General features: G+C 39.3%; 1 protein-coding gene and 1 long non-coding RNA gene across 5 annotated transcripts in view; one reads left to right on the forward strand and one right to left on the reverse strand.

Annotated features, from left to right (window-relative positions):
- The window catches only part of ZNF25 (zinc finger protein 25), a 34,812-nt gene that overhangs the window by 7,243 nt on the left and 4,154 nt on the right, over positions 1-23,415 (reverse strand). For 2 of the 4 annotated variants that reach the window (XM_072822917.1, XM_072822916.1), the window contains exon 2: positions 21,624-21,739. The exons of the other annotated variants lie outside the window; for them this stretch is intronic. In XM_072822917.1, the coding sequence (XP_072679018.1) occupies positions 21,624-21,638 (15 nt within the window). In that variant the 5' untranslated portion in view covers positions 21,639-21,739. The remainder of the gene's footprint in view (positions 1-21,623; positions 21,740-23,415) is intronic. 4 annotated transcript variants of the gene reach the window in all.
- On the forward strand, positions 473-23,385 carry LOC140631719 (uncharacterized). Its single transcript, XR_012029211.1, has 3 exons — positions 473-1,474; positions 6,458-6,556; positions 22,293-23,385. It is a non-coding gene; the product is annotated as an uncharacterized lncRNA (long non-coding RNA).

Here is a 23,415-nt window from a genome sequence, read left to right on the forward strand (position 1 = left end):
TATTGTTTTATACATATGTTGCTAATAAGAGTTATGTCAGTTTTATTTTTTCATTGGTGAGTGATGTGGACTTTTTCCCTGTGACCTAGAGGACTCTTTTTTTTCTCTACTTTTGAATAAGTCTAGTAGTTTTATTAGAATCTCTCTTGGGTGTTTACAATTCTGGGTCAGTTCTCTCTGGCACACAGAGCCTTTTCAATATGTAATTCAGTTTTTCTTTTATGGAAAGTTTCCTTGGATTAAATATTAGCTTTCTTCCGCTATTTAGGTGTTGTTATACAGGGATTCTACCTTAGCTCCTATTTGTTACTCTCTCTTCCTCATCCTTGTCGATTCTTACCACCACTCCCTCCCCCACTCCATGGCCTCTTTCAGTTCTCCTTCTACATATCATTTATCATACTTTCATTTATCTTCTCCCGCAGATGCACTGTAATTTAATCTGACAGGATTTTCTTTTCTACTATTTCTTTCCTGAGTTATTTTGCTTATATTTTATATTCACTTGTTTTTCTCAGTTTCTGAGTCTTTAACCTCTGGATTTTAAAGTTATTTTACATCTGAAACTCCTTAATATTGGAAAGCTGTACTCTCCTCCGCTTTGTTTGTCTAGGGGAGGAGAGAGGACATCAACTGAATAAATGTCAATTCATACATTCTACTTTCTTCTAATTTTAGTATTGTATGCATGCTGAGTAACATTTTTTGATCATGATCTCATTTTATGGTGGGGAGGGATGAAAGTGTTAGCCTCGTCCTTTGTTCAGAAAACTCTGTTGGCATAATATATTCACATTCTTGAAGAAAACAGCAGTATGGGGGTGATGTCTTTAGATTCTGTAATAATGTTTTTTTGTTGTTGTTGTTGTTTTTAGGAAACTAAATTTCACCTTCTTGTTTTCTTATTTGCCTTCACTACCAAGCAAACAAGGGATTCGACTTCTTTTCCTCTGTGTTGCTAACTTCTTAAAGCTGCCATCTGTGTTACTGCACACATTCTAAGTCCCTTCTTTTTTATTTCCAGTGCCAGTACTTGGACCCCACTATCTCAGACCTCTCCTCCATCTCCCCAGTCAGGGTGGGTTGGGTGCCTCTGCTTGTGGCAATGCTCACTTGATGTTTTGTTGCTTTACAACTATGACATCACCATCAAAATTTTTCTCTTCCATCAGTCCCCTCCTGACTTCCTGCTGTGGGGTAAGCTCCAAGCTGCTTTTGCCCATGACAGTGATCTCTCAATTTATACATGAACAGAGGTTTGTCTTCCTAGCTATATCATAGGAGGAGATTGTGCGGTGTGTAGAAACATTTGTATTTTGCCAACTAACATTATTCTGTGGCAACTAGGAAATCCATAAAGGAAAACTGGAAAACAAGAAAAAGAATCAGTTGGGCAGGAGGAAGCAATGAGCTGAATTCTGTTCACACTGTGAAGTGACCGTGGCTGGAACTATCCATATTGGCAGAGATACATGTAAGTAAATTTCCACAAATAATATTGTCACATGTATAGAAAATCGGGATTCCAGAAGAGTAAAAAAAATAAAAAATAAAAAAATAAAAAATCTAAAAGCAACAATATTCAAGGTTATGGTAGGAGAAACTAGGCCAAGACTGAAACCTGACAGAACTTTTCTAAATATAAGGGCAGGCCAGGAGGAGAGTGTTTAGGAAGCCAAAGAAAGATTCACAACTAATGGGCAGTTATAGTTCAAAACTCAAATGTAAAAGTCCAAGGTAGAGTAGCTTGGTAAGTGCACAGCAAAGGAGTAAAAGCTGTAATCATTGAGCATGACAATTTGAGAAATTATTGGAAGACTTAAAATTCATTAGGGAAGAGAAACCAGCTTTTGGACACATATCCTAACAGCTCAGGAAAACATCTTTGCTCAGAGTCAAAGGGCTGGAATTTGATAAGGACAGCAGAATGACTGATTTAGTAGGGAAACTGATCAAAGCAAAGCTTGTGTGATTCCTTGTTCCCACTCCCACCTCCTTTATTTATTTATTTTTTTAATTTTTTTTTAAAGTTTTTATTTATTTATGATAGTCACAGAGAGAGAGAGAGAGAGGCAGAGACATAGGCAGAGGGAGAAGCAGGCTCCATGCACCGGGAGCCCGACGTGGGATTCGATCCCGCGTCTCCAGGATTGCGCCCTGGGCCAAAGGCAGGCGCCAAACCGCTGCGCCACCCAGGGTTCCCCACCTCCTTTTTTTAAACAAAAACAGCATTTGGTAGAAAGTAAAAGCTGGTGAAATGAGCTCACCATATAAGGAGAGGCATTCAGGGGCTTGTAGTATGGAAACAAGCAGACCAAAAGAGAAACACAAAACTATGTTCTGCGCACATAGACATTTTATTCCTTTTTAATACATATGGATTTCTTAAAAGGCAACACTTGTGATGTAATACTTCTAAGTACTATGTTCTTATAGTATAGCTGTATCACGTCAGCAATTAAGAGAATAGCTAAGAGAATAAGAATAAAGCTGACATGTGACTTGGTTCTGACATATGCAGAACCAAAGATGAAGAAGTATCTTCAAAGTTCTAATGGAAAAGATTCTGAATCTAAACTTTCATGTCCTGCAAAAATTTTCATTCAAGGATAGGAAAAAAAAAAGTTTTCATAAACATAAAGGTATTAAAATCATACAAAACTATGCACATTTTCTCCAAAGAACTAGACTATGCATAAAAGAAAACAAGAAAGAAAAGCACGTGGCAAATGAGAAATAACAGCTAACATTACTAAGAACCTACTTCTGGTATAGCCATAACAGGAAGCTGTGGAAGTTAAATTGGATTGCTTTCAGAGACACTGAAAAGAACTGGTCTGTTCTGTAAACTAAACAATCACATTGTCCTTTCTAGATACTGGTAAGTATGTTAGCAAGATACATCTTTTCATGGAATATGCACTGATGGACCATTTTCTGTCCAGAAATCTTAAAATAACTGAAATCATACAAAATAAATTCTCTGACCACTGCTGATTTAAAATTAGAAATTAGTTGAATCTGGTGGCTCAGTCCATTAAGTGTCTGCCTTCAGCTCAGGTCATGATCCCAGGGCCCTGGAACAGAGCCCCACATTGGGCTCCCTGGTCAGCAGAGAGTCTATTTCTCACTCTGCCCCTCCCACTGCCCATGCTCTCTTGCTCTCAATTAAATAAATTAAATCTTTAAAAAATTAAACTTAGAAGTCAAAGGAAATAATAACAAAGTTATCTGGAAAATTGCCAAATATTTGAAATAATGTTGAGCACTTTGTTTAGTGTTACTGGAAGACAATGACAAAGTTAGTTCCCTGAAAGATTAAGAAAATTGATAGTTATATCCAGTATGACCATGAAAACAAGTTAACAGTATTAGAAATGAAAAGGGGAACAATTCCTTCAGCCTTACAAATATTAAAAGACTAATAAAGCAACACTATGAGCAATTCTAAGCCTATAAATTTGAGAATTTAGATGAAATGGACTAATTGCTGGAAAGTAACAAAATTCCATATCTCACTCAGGAAGAAATACCTAAGCTGAGTAGTCCTATATCTCTAATAAGTAAATTGCCTTTGTAGTTAAAAAGCTTTTGAATGTGAATGATGTCACAAGAAATGGTAAAGTAGAGAGCTTCAAAAATGGGTCCCTCCACTGGGGCAACCATTAAGGTACTGACAAAAATCAGCCATTTCAGAACTCTAGAATCTAAGCTTTAAAAACTAATGAAAAACTTAGAGCAACGAGGGATGTACTTAAGAAAGCAGCTGCTAAATTTGAAGAAAGCATTGTGGTATTTCTGCTTACCCACCTACCAACCCCCTCTCCAGTGTAGCAGGGGCAGTACGGACAGGGCCAGCGTTCTTGGTGCAGCTTGACAGGGTTGAACAATATAGACTGTGTTCAAAATCCGCTGTGTTTTGATCTGTCTAGTGGTTTCCTGGTGGATGAGTGCAGAGGCTTGCCTTCATTTTGTCCTTTTAAGGCTGGAATGGCATTCTGGGCCAGACTCCGTTAAAAATATGTAAGGACATATACTATCTGTGGCCATGTGGAGCAAGGGGTGATAATGGAACAAGCACAGACAACTCCAAATGCCCAGGAAGGAGGAAGGTGAGGAGGAAGATACTAGGCAGAACAAGGGCTTTGAAGGACTATAGTGCATAAACCAGGGAATCCAGAGAGCAATGTGCATGCCCAGGGCTGGACACAGGCTCAGAAAACACTTGAGAGAACACTACGTTTATATGCATCTCTGGCTAATTTTTGGACTCTTCAAAAGAGGGGAAGGCTAAGGCAGAAGGGTAGGCAGCCTGTGTTGAAGGAGTGCCCTATCTTAGAGCCAATCTATAAATATCAAGTGAGTATTTGATTTTTCTTTTTGGTTCCAGAAGTTTAAGAAAATCTGTCAGATCACTAGATAACCATTGAGATAATGGTACAGAAATGACAGTGACCACACATGACAAGGAATATAGTGTTTGAAAAATTGTGCAAGTAAACATGAACAACTATAACCTTTAGCAAGCAACAAAAGCAAACCCTGGGGAAGTGGATAATTTGATTTCCAGAGTAACCACATTATAATATTTAAAATATTATACTTTTTAAAAAAGATTTTATTTATTCATGAAAGAGAGAGAGAGAGAGAGAGAGAGAGGCAGAGACCCAGGAAGAGGGAGAAGCAGGCCCTATGCGGGGAGCCTGATGTGGGACTCGAACCTGCGACTCCAGGATCAGGCCCTGGGCTGAAGGTGACGCTAAACCACAGAGCCACCCCGGCTGCTCCAAAATATCCATACTTTAACAAAAAGTTATAAGGCATAAACAAGTTGGCCCATTCATAGGAAAAAAAAATTGATCGGAATCATCCCTGACCTAGTAAATATATTGGTTTACTATAAAAAGTTCTTTTAAGTATGCTCAAAGGGCTAGAGGAAACCATGGACAAAGAACTGAGGGAAACTAGAACAATGTATGTACATACAATATCAATAAAGAGAAGTTATAAAAAGAAACCATGAAGAAATTATGAAGTTCAAAGGTACAATAACTGAAATATAAAATTCACTACAACAGATCAAAACAACAGATTTGAGCAGGCAGAAAAATCTGTAAAATTGAAGATAGTTGAAATGAGTCAGTCTGAGGAGCAGAAGGAAAAAAGAATAAAGACAGACAGAACCTAATGAACTGTGGGGGCACTAATACCCATAATGACAGAAGCAAAATGGGAGTCCCAGAAAGAGAAGAGGGAGGAAAAGAGACAAAATATTTGAGGAAATAATGGCCAAAACTTCCCAAATTTGATGCTAGACATAAATCTCTCCATATAGGAAACAAAATGAAGTACAAAAAGGATAAACTCAAACAGCTCCATACAATACATTTTAATCAAATTGTCAAAAGTCAGAGACAAAAATCCTAAGAGCAGCAAGATTCTCAATATGATTAAAGCAGATCTCTCAACAGAAACCGTAGAGACCAGAAGGCATTATGAACATTAAAATGCTGGGAGAAAAACTTGTCAAATGAGAATTCTGTATCCAGCAAGACTGTCCTTCAATAATGTAGGAGAAATTAAAAGGCATTTGAAGATAAAGCTAAGTGATTGGATACCTGGATGGCTCAGTGGTTGAGTGTCTGCCTTTGGCTCAGGTTGTGGCCCCAGGGTCCAAGTCCTGCATTGGGCTCACCACAGGGAGCCTGCTTCTCCCTCTGCCTATGTCTCTGCCTCTCTCATGAATAAATAAAATCTTAAAAAAAAAAAAATTGAAGCTGAGGGACTAGTAGACCTGCCCTACAAGAACTGCCACGGGGTGGGGGGTGAGGGGGTGAAGAAATACCAAAGGGAGTTCTTTGGATTGAAATGAAAAGACTAGACAATTTTGGGCCAGATGAAGAACATAGGTAAAGGAAACCAGAGATAAATATGAAATCTGTATTATTGTGGTTTTTTTATTTCTTTTTTTTTATATCCTATATGGCTTTTAAAAGTCAAATGAGGGGGGGGATCCCTGGGTGGCGCAGCGGTTTGGCGCCTGCCTTTGGCCCAGGGCGCGATCCTGGAGACCTGGGATCGAATCCCATGTCCCCCAGGGCATGGAGACTGCTTCTCCCTCTGCCTCTCTCTCTCTCTCTCTCTCTGTGTGACTATCATAAGTAAAAATTAAAAAAAAAAAAAAGTCAAATGAGGGGGGATCGCTGAGTGGCGCAGTGGTTTGGCGCCTGCCTTTGGCCCAGGGCGCTACCCTGGAGACCCGGGATCGAATCCCACATCGGGCTCCCGGTGCATGGAGCCTGCTTCTCCCTCTGCCTATGTCTCTGCCTCTCTCTCTCTCTGACTATCATAAAAAAAAAAAAAAAAAAAATTAAATAAAAAGTCAAATGAGGGGAGCAGGAGCAAGATGGCGGAAGAGTAGGGTCCCCAAGTCACCTGTCCCCACCAAATTACCTAGATAACTTCAAACCATCCTGAAAATCTACGAATTCGGCCTGAGATTTAAAGAGAGACCAGCTGGAACGCTACAGTGAGAAGAGTTCGCGCTTCTATCAAGGTAGGAAGACGGGGAAAAAGAAATAAACAAAAGGCCTCCAAGGGGGAGGGGCCCCGCGAGGAGCCGGGCGGAGGCCGGGGCGAGTGTCCCCAGGACAGGAGAGCCCCGGCCCGGAGGAGCAGGAGCTGCACCAACCTTCCCGGGCGGAAAGGGGCTCGCGGGGAGTTGGAGCAGGACGGAGGAGGGCGGGGATGCCCTCGGGCTCCCGGGGACACTGACAGACACCTGCGCCCCGGGAGAGTGCGCCGAGCTCCCTAAGGGCTGCAGCGCGCACGGGGGACCCGGAGCAGCTCGGGGGGCTCGGGGGCGGCTCCGCGGAGGGGGCTGCGGGGCGGGAGCAGCTCGGGGGGCTCGGGGCGGCTCCGCGGAGGGGGCTGTGGGGCGGGGGCAGCTGGGGGGGGCTCGAGGGAGGCTCCACGGAGGGGGCTGCGGGGCGGGAGCGGCTGTGGGGGGGCTCGGGCGGTGGCTCCGCGGAGGGGGCTGCGGGGCGGGGCGCGAATCCAACAGCACAGGCCCGGGAGCACAGGGAACCAGGACACAGCCCAGGATCCCGCCACCCCCAGGACAGGCAAAGGCCAGTAGGGCCCAGGACAGCAAGGACGCTCGTGCCCCGAGCTGAGCAGATCAGTGGCCCCACCCGAGGAGCATCCAGGCCCCTGCAGACTGAGAACTCGGTAGTTACTGTGGGAGCTGACTCCAGGGCTCCAGAGCTGGCCGCAGCCACTGTGTTCCTCCAGGGGTCTCACAGGGTAAACAACCCCCACTGAGCCCTGCACCAGGCAGGGGCAGAGCAGCTCCCCCAAGTGCTCACACCTGAAAATCAGCACAACAGGCTCCTCCCCCAGAAGACCAGCTAGAGGGACAAGTTCCAGGGGAAGTCAAGGGACTTAAAGTATACAGAATCAAAAGATACTCCCCCGTGTTTTGTTTTGTTTCTTGATTTGTTTGCTTCCCCCACCTTTTTTCCCCCTTCCTTTCTTCTTCCTTCTCTATTTCTTCCTTTTTTTTCTTCCTTTTTTTTTCTTTTTCTCTTTTCTTTCCTTCTTTCTCTCCTCTCTTTTTCTCCTTTTCCCAATACAACTTGTTTTTGGCCACTCTGCACTGAGCAAAATGACTAGAAGGAAAACCTCACCTCAAAAGAAAGAATCGGAAACAGTCCTCTCTCCCACAGAGTTACAAAATCTGGATTACAATTCAATGTCAGAAAGCCAATTCAGAAGCACTATTATACAGCTACTGGTGGCTCTAGAAAAAAACATAAAGGACTCAAGAGACTTCATGACTGCAGAATTTAGATCTAATCAGGCAGAAATTAAAAAATCAGGGATCCCTGGGTGGCGCAGCGGTATAGCGCCTGCCTTTCGCTCAGGGCCCGATCCTGGAGACCCGGGATGGAATCCCACATCCAGGTCCCGGTGCATGGAGTCTGCTTCGCCCTCTGCCTGTGTCTCTGCCTCTCTCTCTCTCTCTCTATCGTAAATAAATAAATAAAATTTAAAAATCAATTGAATGAGATGCAATCCAAACTAGAAGTCCTAATGATGAGGGTTAACAAGGTGGAAGAATGAGTAGGTGACATAGAAGACTAGTGGATGGAAAAGAGGGAAACTGAGAAAAAAAAGAGACAAACAATTAAAAGACCATGAGGATAGATTAAGGGAAATAAACGACAGCCTGAGGAAGAAAAATCTAAGTTTAATTGGGGTTCCCGAGGGCACCGAAAGGGACAGAGGGCCAGAATATGTATTTGAACAAATCCTAGCTGAAAACTTTCCTAATCTGGGAAGGGAAACAGGCATTCAGATCCAGGAAATGGAGAGATCCCCCCCTAAAATCAGTAAAAACCGTTCAACACCTCGACATTTAATAGTGAAGCTTGCAAATTCCAAAGATAAAGAGAAGATCCTTAAAGCAACAAGAGACAAGAAATCCCTGACTTTTATGGGGAGGAGTATTAGGGTAAGAGCAGACCTCTCCACAGAGACCTGGCAGGCCAGAAAGGGCTGACAGGATATATTCAGGGTCCTAAATGAGAAAAACATGCAACCAAGAATACTTTATCCAGCAAGGCTCTCATTCAGAATGGAAGGAGAGATAAAGAGCTTCCAAGACAGGCAGGAACTGAAAGAATATGTGACCTCCAAACCAGCTCTGCAAGAAATTTTAAGGGGGACTCTTAAAATTCCCCTTTAAGAAGAAGTCCAGTGCAACAATCCACAAAAACAAGGACTGAATGGATATCATGGTGACTCTAAACTCATATCTTTCAATAGTAACACTGAACGTGAACGAGCTTAATGACCCCATCCAAAGGCACAGGGTTTCAGACTGGATAAAAATGCAGGACCCATCTATTTGCTGTCTACAAGAGACTCATTTTAGACAGAAGGACACCTACAGCCTGAAAATAAAAGGTTGGAGAACCATTTACCATTCGAATGGTCCTCAAAAGAAAGCAGGGGTAGCCATCCTTATATCAGATAAACTAAAATTTACCCCAAAGACTGTAGTGAGAGATGAAGAGGGACACTATATCATACTTAAAGGATCTATCCAATAAGAGGACTTAACATTCCTCAATATATATGCCCTGAATGTGGGAGCTGCCAAATATTTAAATAAATTAATAACCAAAGTTAAGACATACTTAGATATAATACACTTATACTCGATGACTTCAATCTAGCGCTTTCTACACTCGATAGGTCTTCTAAACACATCTCCAAAGAAACAAGAGCTTTAAATGATACACTGGACCAGAATGATTTCACAGATATCCACAGAACTTTACATCCAAACGCAACTGAATACACATTCTTCTCAAGTGCACATGGAACTTTCTCCAGAATAGACCACATACTGGGTCACAAATCGGGTCTGATCTGATACCAAAAGATTGGGATCGTCCCCTGCATATTCTCAGACCATAATGCCTTGAAATTAGAACTAAATCACAACAAGAAGTTTGGAAGGACCTCAAACACGTGGAGGTTAAGGACCATCCTGCTAAAAGATGAAAGGCTCAACCAGGAAATTAAAGAAGATTTAAAAAGATTCATGGAAACTAATGAGAATGAAGATACAACCGTTCAAAATCTCTGGGATGCAGCAAAAGCAGTCCTAAGGGGGAAATACTTCACAATACAAGCATCCATTCAAACATTCAAAAACTGGAAAGAACTCAAATACAGAAGCTAACCTTATACATAAAGGAGCTACAGAAAAAACAGCAAATAGATACTACACCCAGCAGAAGAAGAGAGTTAATAAAGATTCGAGCAGAATTCAACGAAATCAAGACCAGAAGAACTGTGGAACAGATGAACAGAACCAGGAGTTGGTTCTTTGAAAGAATTAATAAGATAGATAAGCCATTAGCCAGCCTTATTAAAAAGAGAAAGAAGACTCAAATTAATAAAATCATGAATGAGAAAGGAGAGATCACTACCAACACCAAGGAAATACAAACGGTTTTAAAAATATATTATGAACAGCTATATGCCAATAAATTAGGCAATCTAGAAGAAATGGACGCATTCCGGGAAAGCCACAAACTACCAAAACTGGAACAGGAAGAAATAGAAAACCTGGCCAATAACCCAGGGAGGAAATTGAAGCAGTCATCAAAAACCTCCCAAGACACAAAAGTCCAGGGCCAGATGGGTTCACAGGGGAATTCTATCAAACGTTTAAAGAAGAAACCATACCTATTCTACTAAAGCTGTTTGGAAAGATAGAAAGAGATGGAGTACTTCCAAATTCGTTCTATGAGGCCAGCATCACCTTAATTCCAAAACCAGACAAAGACCCCACCAAAAAGGAGAATTACAGACCAATATCCCTGATGAACATGGATGCAAAAAAGTCTCAACAAGATACTAGCCAATAGGATCCAACAGTACATTAAGAAAATTATTCACCATGACCAAATGGGATTTATTCCCGGGACAGAAGGCTGGTTCAACACTAGTAAAACAATCAACGTGATTCATTATGTCAGCAAGAGAAAAAACAAGAACCATATGATCCTCTCATTAGATGCAGAGAAAGCATTTGACAAAATACAGCATCCATTCCTGATCAAAACACTTCAGAGTGTAGGGATAGAGGGAACATTCTTCAACATCTTAAAAGCCATCTACAAAAAACCCACAGCAAATATCATTCTCAATGGGTAAACACTGGGAGCCTTTCCCCTGAGATCAGGAACAAGAGAGGGATGTCCACTCTCACCACTGCTATTCAACATAGTACTGGAAGTCCTAGCCTCAGCAATCAGACAACAAAAAGACATTAAAGGCATTCAAATTGGCAAAGAAGAAATCAAACTCTCCCTCTTTGCCGATGACATGATACTCTACCTAGAAAACCCAAAAGCCTCCACCCCAAGATTGCTAGAACTCATACAGCAATTTGGTAGCATGGCAGGAACAAAATCAATGCCCAGACATCAGTGGCATTTCTATACACTAACAATGAGACTGAAGAAAGAGAAATTAAGGAGTCAATCCTATTTACAATTGCACCCAAAAGCATAAGATACCTAGGAATAAACCTAACCAAAGAGGTAAAGGATCTATACCCTAAAAACTATAGAAGACTTCTTGAAAGAAATTGAGGAAGACACAAAGAGATGGAAAAATATTCCATGCTCATGGATTGGCAGAATTAATATTGTGAAAATGTCCATCCTACCCAGGGCAATTTACATGTTCAATGCAACCCCTATCAAAATACCATGGACTTTCTTCAGAGAGTTAGAACAAATTATTTTAAGATTTGTGTGGCATCAGAAAAGACCCTGAATAGCCAGGGGAATTTTAAAAAAAGAAAACCTTATCTCGGGGCATCACAATGCCAGATTTCAGATTGTACTACAAAGCTGTGGTCATTAAGACAGTGTGGTACTGGCACAAACACAGACACATAGATCAATGGAACAGAATAGAGAATCCAGAAGTGGACCCTGAACTTTATGGTCAACTAATATTCGATAAAGGAGGAAAGACTATCCACTGGAAGAAAGACAGTCTCTTCAATAAATGGTGCTGGGAAAATTGGACATCCACATGCAGAAGAATGAAACTAGACCACTCTCTTGCACCATACACAAAGATAAACTCAAAATGGATGAAAGACCTAAATGTGAGACAAGAGTCCATCAAAATCCTGGAGGAGAACACAGGCCACACCCTTTTTGAACTCAGCCACAGTAACTTCTTGCAAGATACATCCACGAAGGCAAAAGAAACAAAAGCAAAAATGAATTATTGGGACTTCATCAAGATACGAAGCTTTTGCACAGCAAAGGATACAGTCAACAAAACTAAAAGACAACCTACAGAATGGGAGAAGATATTTGCAAATGACGTATCAGATAAAGGGCTAGTTTCCAAGATCTAGAAAGAACTTATTAAACTGTACACCAAAGAAACAAACAATCCAATCATGAAATGGGCAAAAGACATGAAGAGAAATCTCACAGAGGAAGACATAGACATGGCCAACATGCACATGAGAAAATGCTCTGCATCACTTGCCATCAGGGAAATACAAATCAAAACCACAATGAGATACCACCTCACACCAGTGAGAATGGGGAAAAGTAACAAGGCAGGAAACCACAAATGTTGGAGAGGATGCGGAGAAAAGGGAACCCTCTTACGCTGTTGGTGGGAATGTGAACTGGTGCAGCCACTCTGGAATACTGTGTGGAGGTTCCTCAAAGAGTTAAAAATAGATCTGCCCTACGACCCAGCAATTGCACTGTTGGGGATTTACCCCAAAGATACAGATGCAATGAAACGCCGGGACACCTGCACCCCGATGTTTCTAGCAGCAATGTCCACAATAGCCAACTGTGGAAGGAGCCTTGGTGTCCATTGAAAGATGAATGGATAAAGAAGATGTGTTTTATGTATACAATGGAATATTACTCAGCTATTAGAAATGACAAATACCCACCATTTGCTTCAACGTGGATGGTTCTGGAGGGTATTATGCTGAGTGAAGTAAGTCAATTGCAGGACAAACATTATATGTTCTCATTCACTTAGGGAATATAAATAACAGTGAAAGGGAATGTAAGGGAAAGGAGAAGAAATGTGTGGGAAATATCAGAAAGGGAGACAGAATATGAAGACTCCTAACTCTGGGAAACGAACTAGGGGTGGTGGAAGGGGAGGAGGGCAGTGGTGGGGGTGAATGGGTGATAGGCACTGAGGGGGGCACTTGACAGGATGAGCACTGAGTGTTATTTTTTATGTTGGCAAATTGAACACCAATAGAAAATAAATTTATAATAAAAAAATTTTAAAAAATGAAAAAAGTCAAATGAATACAGAAGTATAAATCTATATTAAGAGGCATACAACATACAAATATATGTTACAACAACAATATGAAGGGGGAAAAACAGAGCTACATTTCAGTTTTTCTATGCAACTAAAGTTAAGTTGGTATCACTTCAAACTAAATTGTTATAAATTAGGGATATTAATAGTAATCTTCAGTGTAACGGCTACAAAACTTTAAAAAATAAAAAAAGGAAATGAGTACATCAAAATGAGACACTCGAAAAAAATACAAAAAATTTGACAATCTTGGCTGAATTAAAGAAGATATTAGGCATATAGAGAATAAATGTCGAATTGCACAAGGAATTTTTTTTGGGTTTATCTTGGTTAAACTGAGATTATAAATTTTGGAGGCAGAATAACAGAGTCTTTCTCATAATAATGTCCGTGGGGGTACCTGATACCATTGATGATATTAACCTGGATCAGTTTGTTAAGGGAGTTTTTGCCAGTTTTCTCCACTGTAGAGTAACTGTTTTTCATACTGAATTATTTCTTTTTCATACAGTATTCTTTAAAGCAATTCATTACTCCAGCCCATACTCAAAGAGGGATAGAATAAGCACTACCTATAGGAGTTGGCAATATCTACGTATATTATTTCTAATTCTTCATGTAGAGGAGTTCTCTTTTCTCCCGTTTATTTTTTCATTTATTTATATCATTATGGCCTCAAATATTTAATGCTTTGCGTTAGAATCAAATAGTGAGTTATTTATTTTGTTGCTTAAATTTTTCCAGTTTGCCCATGAGAAGATGTTTCATGTTGGCTATGTCCATTTGACATGTCCCCATCATTCGGTTTCTGAGCACATACTTTTTGATACTACAAAACTATCTGGGCTTATTTTATATTTTTCTACCCTCGCCCTAAAATCAGTAATTTCTCCATGTTATTCAGGTCCCATAGTTTTTTTTAAAAGATTTATTTATTTTAGAGTGTGTGTGCAATCAGGGGTGGGTGCAGAGGAAGGGGGACAGAGAGAGACACACACAGAGAGAGAATCCTCAAGCAGATTCCCCCACTAAACATGGAGCAGGATACTGAGTGTGGAACCCAATGCAGAACTTGATCCCAGGACCCTTAGATCATGACCTGAGCTGAAATCAAGAGTCAGCTGCTTAATAGACTGAGCCATCCAGGTGCCCCTCTGGTTCCTTTTTATTGGCAAATAGTGTTTAGAACTAAGATCTGTGTGCTGGGTATGTTCATTGCTTCTAGGGTGTCACTGACTATAGGTATTCTCAGCAGAGTTAGTAAATATGTATGTATATTAACTCATGTATACATGTCTGTAATCATTTCTATATCTATTTGTATACATAGCAAGGAAATATATATTAAGGTAACTTAGATACATTTGTTTTTCAATAATGGAGCTGGAAAAAAATGAGTATCCATATACAAAGAATGAACCTTAGCCAAGAACTTAAACTTTGTATAAAAATCAACTCAAAATGAATAATAAACCTAAATGTACAATGTAAAACTATAATATTCTTTGAAGATAGGAAAAAGTCTCTGTGACCTTTAGTTAAGCAAAGACTCATCAAATACAACACTAAAAGAATTTAGAAAGAAAAAAATCTAGAGGTCAGAAAAATTTGCTCTGTGAAAGACACTGTTGAGTGAAAAGTGTAGGCACAGATAGGAAGAAAATATTTGAAAACAACAAATCTAAGAAATTATTTATATCCAGTTCATATAATAACTCTCAAAATCAATAATAAAACAGTCTAATTTAAAAATAGACAAAAAATTTGAATAGACACTCCAAAAGGAGATATATGTGGGTAGCAAATAAGCACACTAAAACATTTTCAATGTATTAGTCTTTAGGAAAAATGCGAATTAAAACCATAATGAGATACCACTACATACCTATCAGCACAACTTGAAAAAAAAAACCTGACAATACAAAATGGTGACAAGAATGTGAAACAAGTAGACATCTGTACATTGTGGTAGGAATACAAAATAGTACTGTTGTTTTGGTAAACAGTTTGGCAGTTTCTTATAAAGTTAATCAGAATACTTAATATGACCCAGGCAAACACATGCATAGGTACTTACCCAAGATAAATGAAAATCCATGTACACACAGAAATCTAAATGCAACTATTTATAACAGCTCCTTTTATAATTGCCACAAAACCGAAACCCAAATGTTTTTCAAGTGGTGAATGGGTTAACCAAGTGGGTACACAGATACAGCTCAATACTATTTAGCAATAAAAAGAATGAACTGTGAATACATTCAACATGATTAAATCTCAAATGCATTATGCTAAAAGAAAGTTGGTATTCTCAGAAAACTACATATTATTTAATTTATATGATATTCAGGAAAAGGCAAAATTATAGGGTTAAAGAATAAATTGGTGATGGCCAGGATTAGTTTTGGGGGTTCCAAGAGAATTTTGGGGCATATATAGCATCACTGTGGTTATGATTATATGCTTTTATGCATGTGTCAAAACTCACTGAAGTGTATACCCAAAAAGTGAATTTTGCTGGAATTTAAAGAATAAAGACAATAAAACAGCACAAAACAAAAATGACTTCATACCTATTAGGATGACTACTTTCAACATAACAACAACATAAAAGCCCAGTAAAATACCAAATATTGGCAAGGATTGAGAGGTACTGGAAATCTTATACATTGCTGGTGAGGATATAAAATAGTGTAACCTCTACAGAGAATACAGAAAGCCAGTTCTCAAAAACATAAACACAGAATTAGCATATGATTCAGCAATTTCACTCAAGTTGCACATCTATAAGAACTCAAAGCAGGGACTCCAACAGATATGTGTGCACCAATATGCATAGAAACATTAATAATAGCCACAAGGTGCAAAAAACCCAAGTGTCTATCACCAGATGAATGCAAAAAGAGGAGGCTGGGAATATATTGGTGGAATAGGAGGACCCTTAGGCTCGCCTCCTCCCTTGGTACAACTAGATAAAACTCCCATCAGTGTAAATAAACCAAGAAAACAACCCCAAGACTAGCCGAACAAACTCCACAACTAAAAGGAGAGAAGAGGCTGCATCACAGAAGGTAAGTATGAGCATAAACAGAAGTTAACTGGATGCAAAAGGAAAGATGGAACTCATTAAAAAGTGTAAAATCTTGATTTTTAATAAAGAATGTCAATAGCAGGGATGCCTGGGTGGCTCAGCGGTTGTGCATCTGCCTTTGGCTCAGGGTGTGATCCTGGAGCCCCAGGATCGAGTCCCACATTGGGCTCCCTACATGGAGCCTGCTTCTCCCTCTGCCTGTGTTACTGCCTCTCTCTGTGTCTCTCATGAATAAATTAAAAAAAAACTAAAATCTTAAAAAAAAAAAAAAAAAGAATGTCAATAGCAAAAAAAGACAAATGCATAAACAAAATGTGGTAGATAGAAATAATGGAATATCATTTAGCTTTTAACAGGAAAGAAATCCTGTCACATGCTACATGACCGGTCTTAAAGACATTATACTGAGTGAAATATGCCAGTTAAAGGGCCAAATACTGTGTGATTCTACTTATACAAGAGACCTAGGATAGTCAAGTTTATAGAGGGAAAGTAGACTGGTGGTTCCCAGTGGAAGGGAGAATAAGGAGTTATTGTTTAATGGTTACCATTTCAGTTTTTCTGGGGCACCTGAGTGGCTCAGTTGATTATGTGTCTGCCTTCAGATGAGGGCATGGTCCTGGAATCCTGGAATTGAGCCCCACATCCGGCTCCTTGCTCAGTGGGGAGCCTGCTTCTCCTCCCTCTGCCCTTCCCCCTACTCCCTACTACTTGCTGTCTCTCTCTGTCAAATAAGCAAATAACATCTGTAAAATAATTTTTTTTAGTTTTGCAAAATGAAAGCAGTTCTAAAGATGGATGGTGGTGATGACTGTACCATAATGTGAAATGTACTTAATGCCACTGAACTGTATAGCTGAAATTGGTTAAAATGGTAAATTTTATGTAGATTTTCCACTATTAAAAAATAAACGTAAAAAACCACAACTCAGAAAACATGCTAAAAGTGGCTGTATGAAAGCATCAAATATATGCACCAAAATTGGAGGGATCAAGATCCTAGAAAAAAATAAGAGTTTTTTTCTATACCTTTAATTTGAATTTTCGGGACATTTTCAAATTTCATAGAGCAGAAAGTAGCTGAGAGCTAGCATCCTGACCATAGGATAAAAAGCTGGTTCTGAATGTAATATAGTAAGACAAAAGAGAAGCGGGTCTCACACTAACAATAAGAACAATCCCCTAACTTAGAAAATTACAAGTTTTCTAAAACCTATCAGAGAACTGAGAATCCAAAGATGAACAAAGGAAAAAAACTCAGAAGAGATGAATACTCCAGAAAAGAAAAGAAAACCACAATGACTCATTTTTAGGGGTAAGTAAAGGAGAGAGGGAAGTAGTCCAACTCAACAAAATGTTAATGTTTGCTTATGGATTTCTGTGGTTTATTAGAATCCCTGCAGACTCCAGTTACAACAGAAGTGAACACCAATCTGCTGTTTGATACAGCAGGTGACTGGGGGTTTCACATTCAAAAGGTCCCTAAATTATGGAATCCTAGTATCAGAACTCTTTTTTTTTTCTTTTTTCTTCACTTGCCGCCAAATGTTTCAAAGTGATCAGTTTATTTTAAGTTGGGGAAGCAGTTTCTGGAACCAAATAGGAAGCTCCATAATCAATATGAATGGTCTGAAATATAAACAGCCACCAGTCTTCCCCATAGGCCTCTACTGAGTATACAGCAACAACCCTCCAAAGGTTGGTAGCAGAGCACCATGGCAGGAAGAGATGTCTCAGATGGTGAAAGCTCTGCAGGGTAGGAACTTCTCAGTCACCCAAAGGGAGGCTGGTGGCTAGACTATAGAGCACATCAGTGGAGCCTCAGTGGTGCTCTGATCCCAAGCTCAGTTGAAGGGAAAGCCTTGATCCTGCCCTTAAACCATTTGAAATCATTAGTGAACTGAATCTAACTAAAGTCCATGGTCAGTTCAACTACCTATTAGATTGACTTGGGAACCAGACAGAAGAAGGGATATGCCGTTTTTCTGGAGCTGGAACTTTGATCTCTACTTTTATAAGGTGTCTAGCACATAAAGAATTATGAGACATGCAAAAAAAGTAGAAAGTGTTCATACATACCAAAGAAAGAAGGCTTTTGAAGCAGATAACCTAGATGTTGGGATTAGCAGATAAGGATTTTAAAGTAATTATAATGAAAATTAAATGACCAGGTAACAAAACAGACAATATAAATGAAAGAATGGAGAACCATAGCAGAAAAAGAACAGAACAGGAACTTTCAGAATTAAAAGATACCGTATTAGAAGTGGATTTTATGGGCTTATGAATGAAAGTGAATTGAAAAAAAGAAGGAAACCATGAACTTGAAAAATCAGTTCAACAGAAATATTCAAACTGACTAAAAAAACCCCAAACTAAGTAGAGCATCTGAGACATTTGCGTGTTATTTATATTGTCTCTAACATTTGTGTATAACTGTAATCTTAGGAAAAAAGAGAATGGGACAAAGAAAATACTTGAAGAGTAAGTGGTTGAGAACTTTCTGAAATGATGAAAGGCAACAATCCATAAACCTTTATTGACCTCGAGGGATAAATCCAAAACAAATGATAATTATGCACATCAAAATCTAACTCTTGAAAACTAAGATAAGAGGAAAATCTTAAGCACTGGTGGAGGAAAAAAGACACGTTATTTTCTGTTGAGTAACAAGATGAGGAATGATATCAGAAACATCAGAAGACAAAGGCATCCTATAAATGCAGAAACAAAACTTGAAGTATAGTTTTATATTTGACAACAATATCTTTCGCAAACCAAGATGAAATAAAGACATTTTCAGAAAGATAAAGTGAATTCGTCACCATAACTCCTGTGCTACATGAAATGATAAAATAAGTTGCTTAGGCTGAAGGGAAAAGATATCAGAGAGAATCCTAAACCTGTAGGACAGAATACAGAGCACCCAAAGCACAGATACTTGTATAAACATAAAACACTATTTTATGCACGCATGCACACATCCACAGACATATACGTTAAGTTACTTTTAAAAAAAATTAATACTGATTAAAGAAAAAAATAACAAGTATTTGGAGTTAAAAATATATGGAGAAGTGAGATATAAAAACAAGGACCACACTGGTGGGAGGGTTTAAACAGAATTATGCTGCTGAATTTAATTATGTCGTTCGTGGATAAATATTTGAAGACACAGATAATGGTGAAAAATGTAATCTTCAGACTAAATAATAAACGAAATTAGAAAAAAGTAGAGCTTAAAAGTCAATAAAGGAGATCCACTGTAATACTCAAAATACTCAACCCAAAGGAAGTACAACAAACATCTCATCAGGATCAAGAAAAATCCACACATCCGAAACAGTAGAGATAAGGTATCTTAAAAGTAACCAGCCCAAAACATAAATTTACTTTAGAGGTCTAACAAAAGGTCAATCATCAGTACTATCAGTAGAAGATAATGAATGCTTTTCAATGTTTCAAAATATAAGAACTGTCAACAAGGAGTGCTATACACAGTGAAAAAGTTATTTATATTTCAGATAAACCAAACTTAGAACTTTCCACCAGTAGGCCCTCACTAAAACAAGCAAGTAAGCAGAATAAAAACAACATAAAGGATGTTTTCAAACAGAAGAAATTTATGCCATTACAACTTGAGAGATGCAAGAAGAAATAAAGAACATCTAATTTGGCCAAAATGGCTATGAACAAACAAAAACTTATGGTATCTGCATAAAATAAACTTTTTCAAGAGTTGTTAGTGATGACTGCTCTCAAATTTTTTTAAAAGATTTATTTATTTATGATAGACGTAGAGAAAGAGAGAGGCAGAGACACAGGCAGAGGGAGAAGCAGGCTCCATGCTGGGAGCCCGACGTGGGACTCGATCCCGGGACTCCAGGATCACACTCTGGGCCAGAGGCAGGCGCCAAACCGCTGAGCCACCCAGGGATCTCCGACTGCTCTCAAAATTACTTCACAAAACAAAAAGGCTCACTAGTCATTTGTGTTGTCCAGACTGGCCAGTCAGAAATTAGTTACAGAGCCTAATATGGGAAAATCATGGCACCCCTGAATGAATTCTGGATAAGGAGAATGTCACTTAGAAGAGATACATTCAAGACTAAAGCAAACGTCACTTTAAAGAGACGTTCAAGACTAAAGCAAACTGTTGAATGGGCTATGTATTTTGAGCTTCCGCCTACATTATTTCTCCCTCTTTCGAGTGTCTTTTTCCCCACCCTCATGCCCAAAGACTATGATTTTTAGTTAATATCAGATATGTCCACACTAAAAATTTATGATCTGGTAGTAAACCATTTCAAAAGCTGGGCTGTGAGAATTAGAATTACATAGGACTGATTACGTCAAGTGTTTATGAAAGGACTGAGAAACTGATTGCCAAATACACTGTATGATTTTTAAATAAATAAAATTGAAATTTAGTTATTTCCTTCAGACTACAAGGTCCTACATATTACAGTCCCTTCTGCCTCTTTGATCTTCCTTCTTAGATCATTCTCCCCTAGGTTGCTTTGTCGCTTCAATGTCCTGAATGCTGTTTCTGGAACATGCCTCAGAGTGTTTGTATTTGCTGTTCTTCCTGGAATGCTCTTCCCCCAGAATTCTACTTGGAATTTAACCAGGACTCTCATTTAACCAGGACTCTCTTCAAATACTACCTTTTAGACTGGCATTCCCTAACCACCTTATTCTGTTCCTCATATCTGTGTCACACTGTCCTCCTAAACTGCTTATTTGCCTGTGAGCACATGCATCAGAAATATTACTCAAATGCAGACACACATAAAACATATTATCACATTTGTTAGTATCCTCGCCAATCTTCTCCGAAAAGTCTTTAAGTCAGCTTCACAGTGGAGAATACAAGTTTTCTAAAAATCTGTATTTTCACATGAAAGCTCAACTTTTAACATTGGCAAAAAATACTGAAAGTTATTTTCCTTGAAGTGACAGGCTCACTTAAGCCATTTTTCAGAAAATGTTTGGTAAATACCAATCCAAATAACCATAATTTGTCTGCCAGTTACTCTTTCAAGTAACAATAGTATTCCATATAAAAGGTGGCTTCGTGAGCCCACAGATTAATTGCACAACTACTTTTCCTCTAGACAATCAACCATCATTACACAGCATGTAGTGAAAGTACTCTATGTGAACTTCCCATTTTGTCATACTGAATAACAAAACATGTATTCAAGGTCAAGATTTAATAAAATTAGTAATTTTTACTGTTTCATCAAGGTCATCCTTAAGTAATGGTGGCAGTTTTTTATTGTGAGTTCACTGCAGAGAAATACAGTCATTGCTATCACTGTCATAATTCATGCCAACAGGCAGCAACCTAGTCAACACTGCTTTTACACCATTAGTGTAAAAGGCATTTTGCATCTTAGTATTAAGTTCTGACCTCACAGGCCCTGGAAAAAGGCCTTGAGTATCCCAGAAGTCTGCAGACTATGCTTTGGAACTGCTGTGATATTCAAAGAGCATTTTCCCTGAAGGTGATTTTTAACTGTTTGCACTTTTTAGTTCAATGTATGGGTTGTCTTTCATAAAACTCACTGAAAAGAAACACACACATATACACACAGTAAGAGCTAAATAAATGACGCACCTGATACTTGTTCATTTTCTGCAGTTCTTTGTAAAGGATAGAAACTATGAAGACAAAACAGTGAAAGTTGGAAGATAGAAGTCTTAAGAGACCTTATCTTGCAGCTCCAGAATCACCTGAAAGAAATTTCCATACATTTTAGTAAAACATAAACCCTTAAAACCCTTAGGAAAACATCCCTTTGAGCCATGAGAAGGAATAGGAAGGACCATGATAAAGGAGTACCTGCCTGTACACTGGTGACTCTGGTATAATCTTGATGGATCTGGGAAAATTTTGAGTGAATCTAAACATTTTCTTGCTAGCTGTTTTGAAAATTGTGTCCACTTAATAACACAAAAGAATAAAAAACTTAAACATCCAATAATAGGCTGGGCAAAGTGTATAATAATATATCCAAATTACGGACCCCTAACCTGGTATTTCAAATAACATTGAAAAGAAATACAGGAAAGTGTTTAAGTTACATAACGATTTTTCCTGTTAATATTATAAACTCCACAAAGTTAGAAAGTCTTCAAAGCCCTCAAAAGTGTGTTTTGTCTCCCTAAATTGCAGTTTCTCCAAAATCACTTCTCTAAGAAAATTGTTGTGACTTAAACATGGTACAGTGGACGACCTGGAGAGTTTTTTTTTTTTTTTTTAAAGATTTTTATTTATTCATGACAGAGAGAGAAAGCGAGAGAGAGACAGAGAGAGGCAGAGGGAGAAGCAGGCTCCACGCACCGGGAGCCCGACGCGGGACCCGATCCCCGGTCTCCAGGATCGCGCCCCGGGCGAAGGGCAGGCGCGAAACCGCTGCGCCACCCAGGGATCCCCGAGACTTCTGTTCTATGCTAGTGTCTGCTATTAGCAAACCTAGTGACTTGGTTTCAATGCTACTATATTGGATGTGAGGAAGAATGAATGACATAATTTTGAACAAGCTTTCCAGTACTATTTTGATTCTGTCAGTTCACTCAGTGCCACACATCTAGATGACACCCTGGAATTCATTGTTGGCTCCACCCTTGGGCCGAGCCCTTAGGGTAAAAGTTAATTAGGCCTTGAAGAACTCTGACATGGCCATCTGCTGATCTTCTGACAGCTGCACAGATCTAAACTTCTTAAAATAATAATATGACACCATAAATCCCAGAACAGACACTTTGGGTGGCACAAGGTAACTAGATGCCATAATGCTGGGATAACAGAACCCTCTTCCAGCGGGCATGATGCTTACAAAATGCCTGGTAACCCAGACTCAGCAGCCAGAGGCAGTCTATCACTTTCTTAGCCTGGAGCGCGGGTGAAATTCCAGTTTTTGTCTAAAAACTAGCCTTGGGGCTGGAGAGGATTCCCAGCTTCTCCAATAAGCCTTAAAATTCAGGGCTCAACTTGCGGTTTCAGTTTACCTGAAACCCGCTGAGAATAGAAATGTGTTGGAGAATGCAGGAAGGGCCTTAATTCACCTTTTGATACAGGAGTTCCGCGGAAGCCTCTAGAAGTTTGGAAATAAATACTTGGTGGTAGGGTTAGGTGCACTGCACGCCACAGTTTTAATCAGGGACAATTTCTGTACCAAATATACCGACACTGGTTTTAGCGTGAAAACAACACGAACCAGAGTGAGATGGGTGAGTGCTGACCCATCCTCCTCCGCTAATGCTGAGTGCACCGATTTATCTCTGAACCCTTAGGATTCCTATTTATTAGGATGGAGGCGATTGAAACCGATTCAAGGATGATGATGATGATGATCAAACAAGCCAATAACGAAAAGGACAGCAAACTTTGTAAGAACAAAAGCAGC

This window comes from Canis lupus, chromosome 4, assembly GCF_048164855.1.
Source record: "Canis lupus baileyi chromosome 4, mCanLup2.hap1, whole genome shotgun sequence".
NCBI classification, from domain to species: Eukaryota; Metazoa; Chordata; class Mammalia; order Carnivora; family Canidae; genus Canis; species Canis lupus.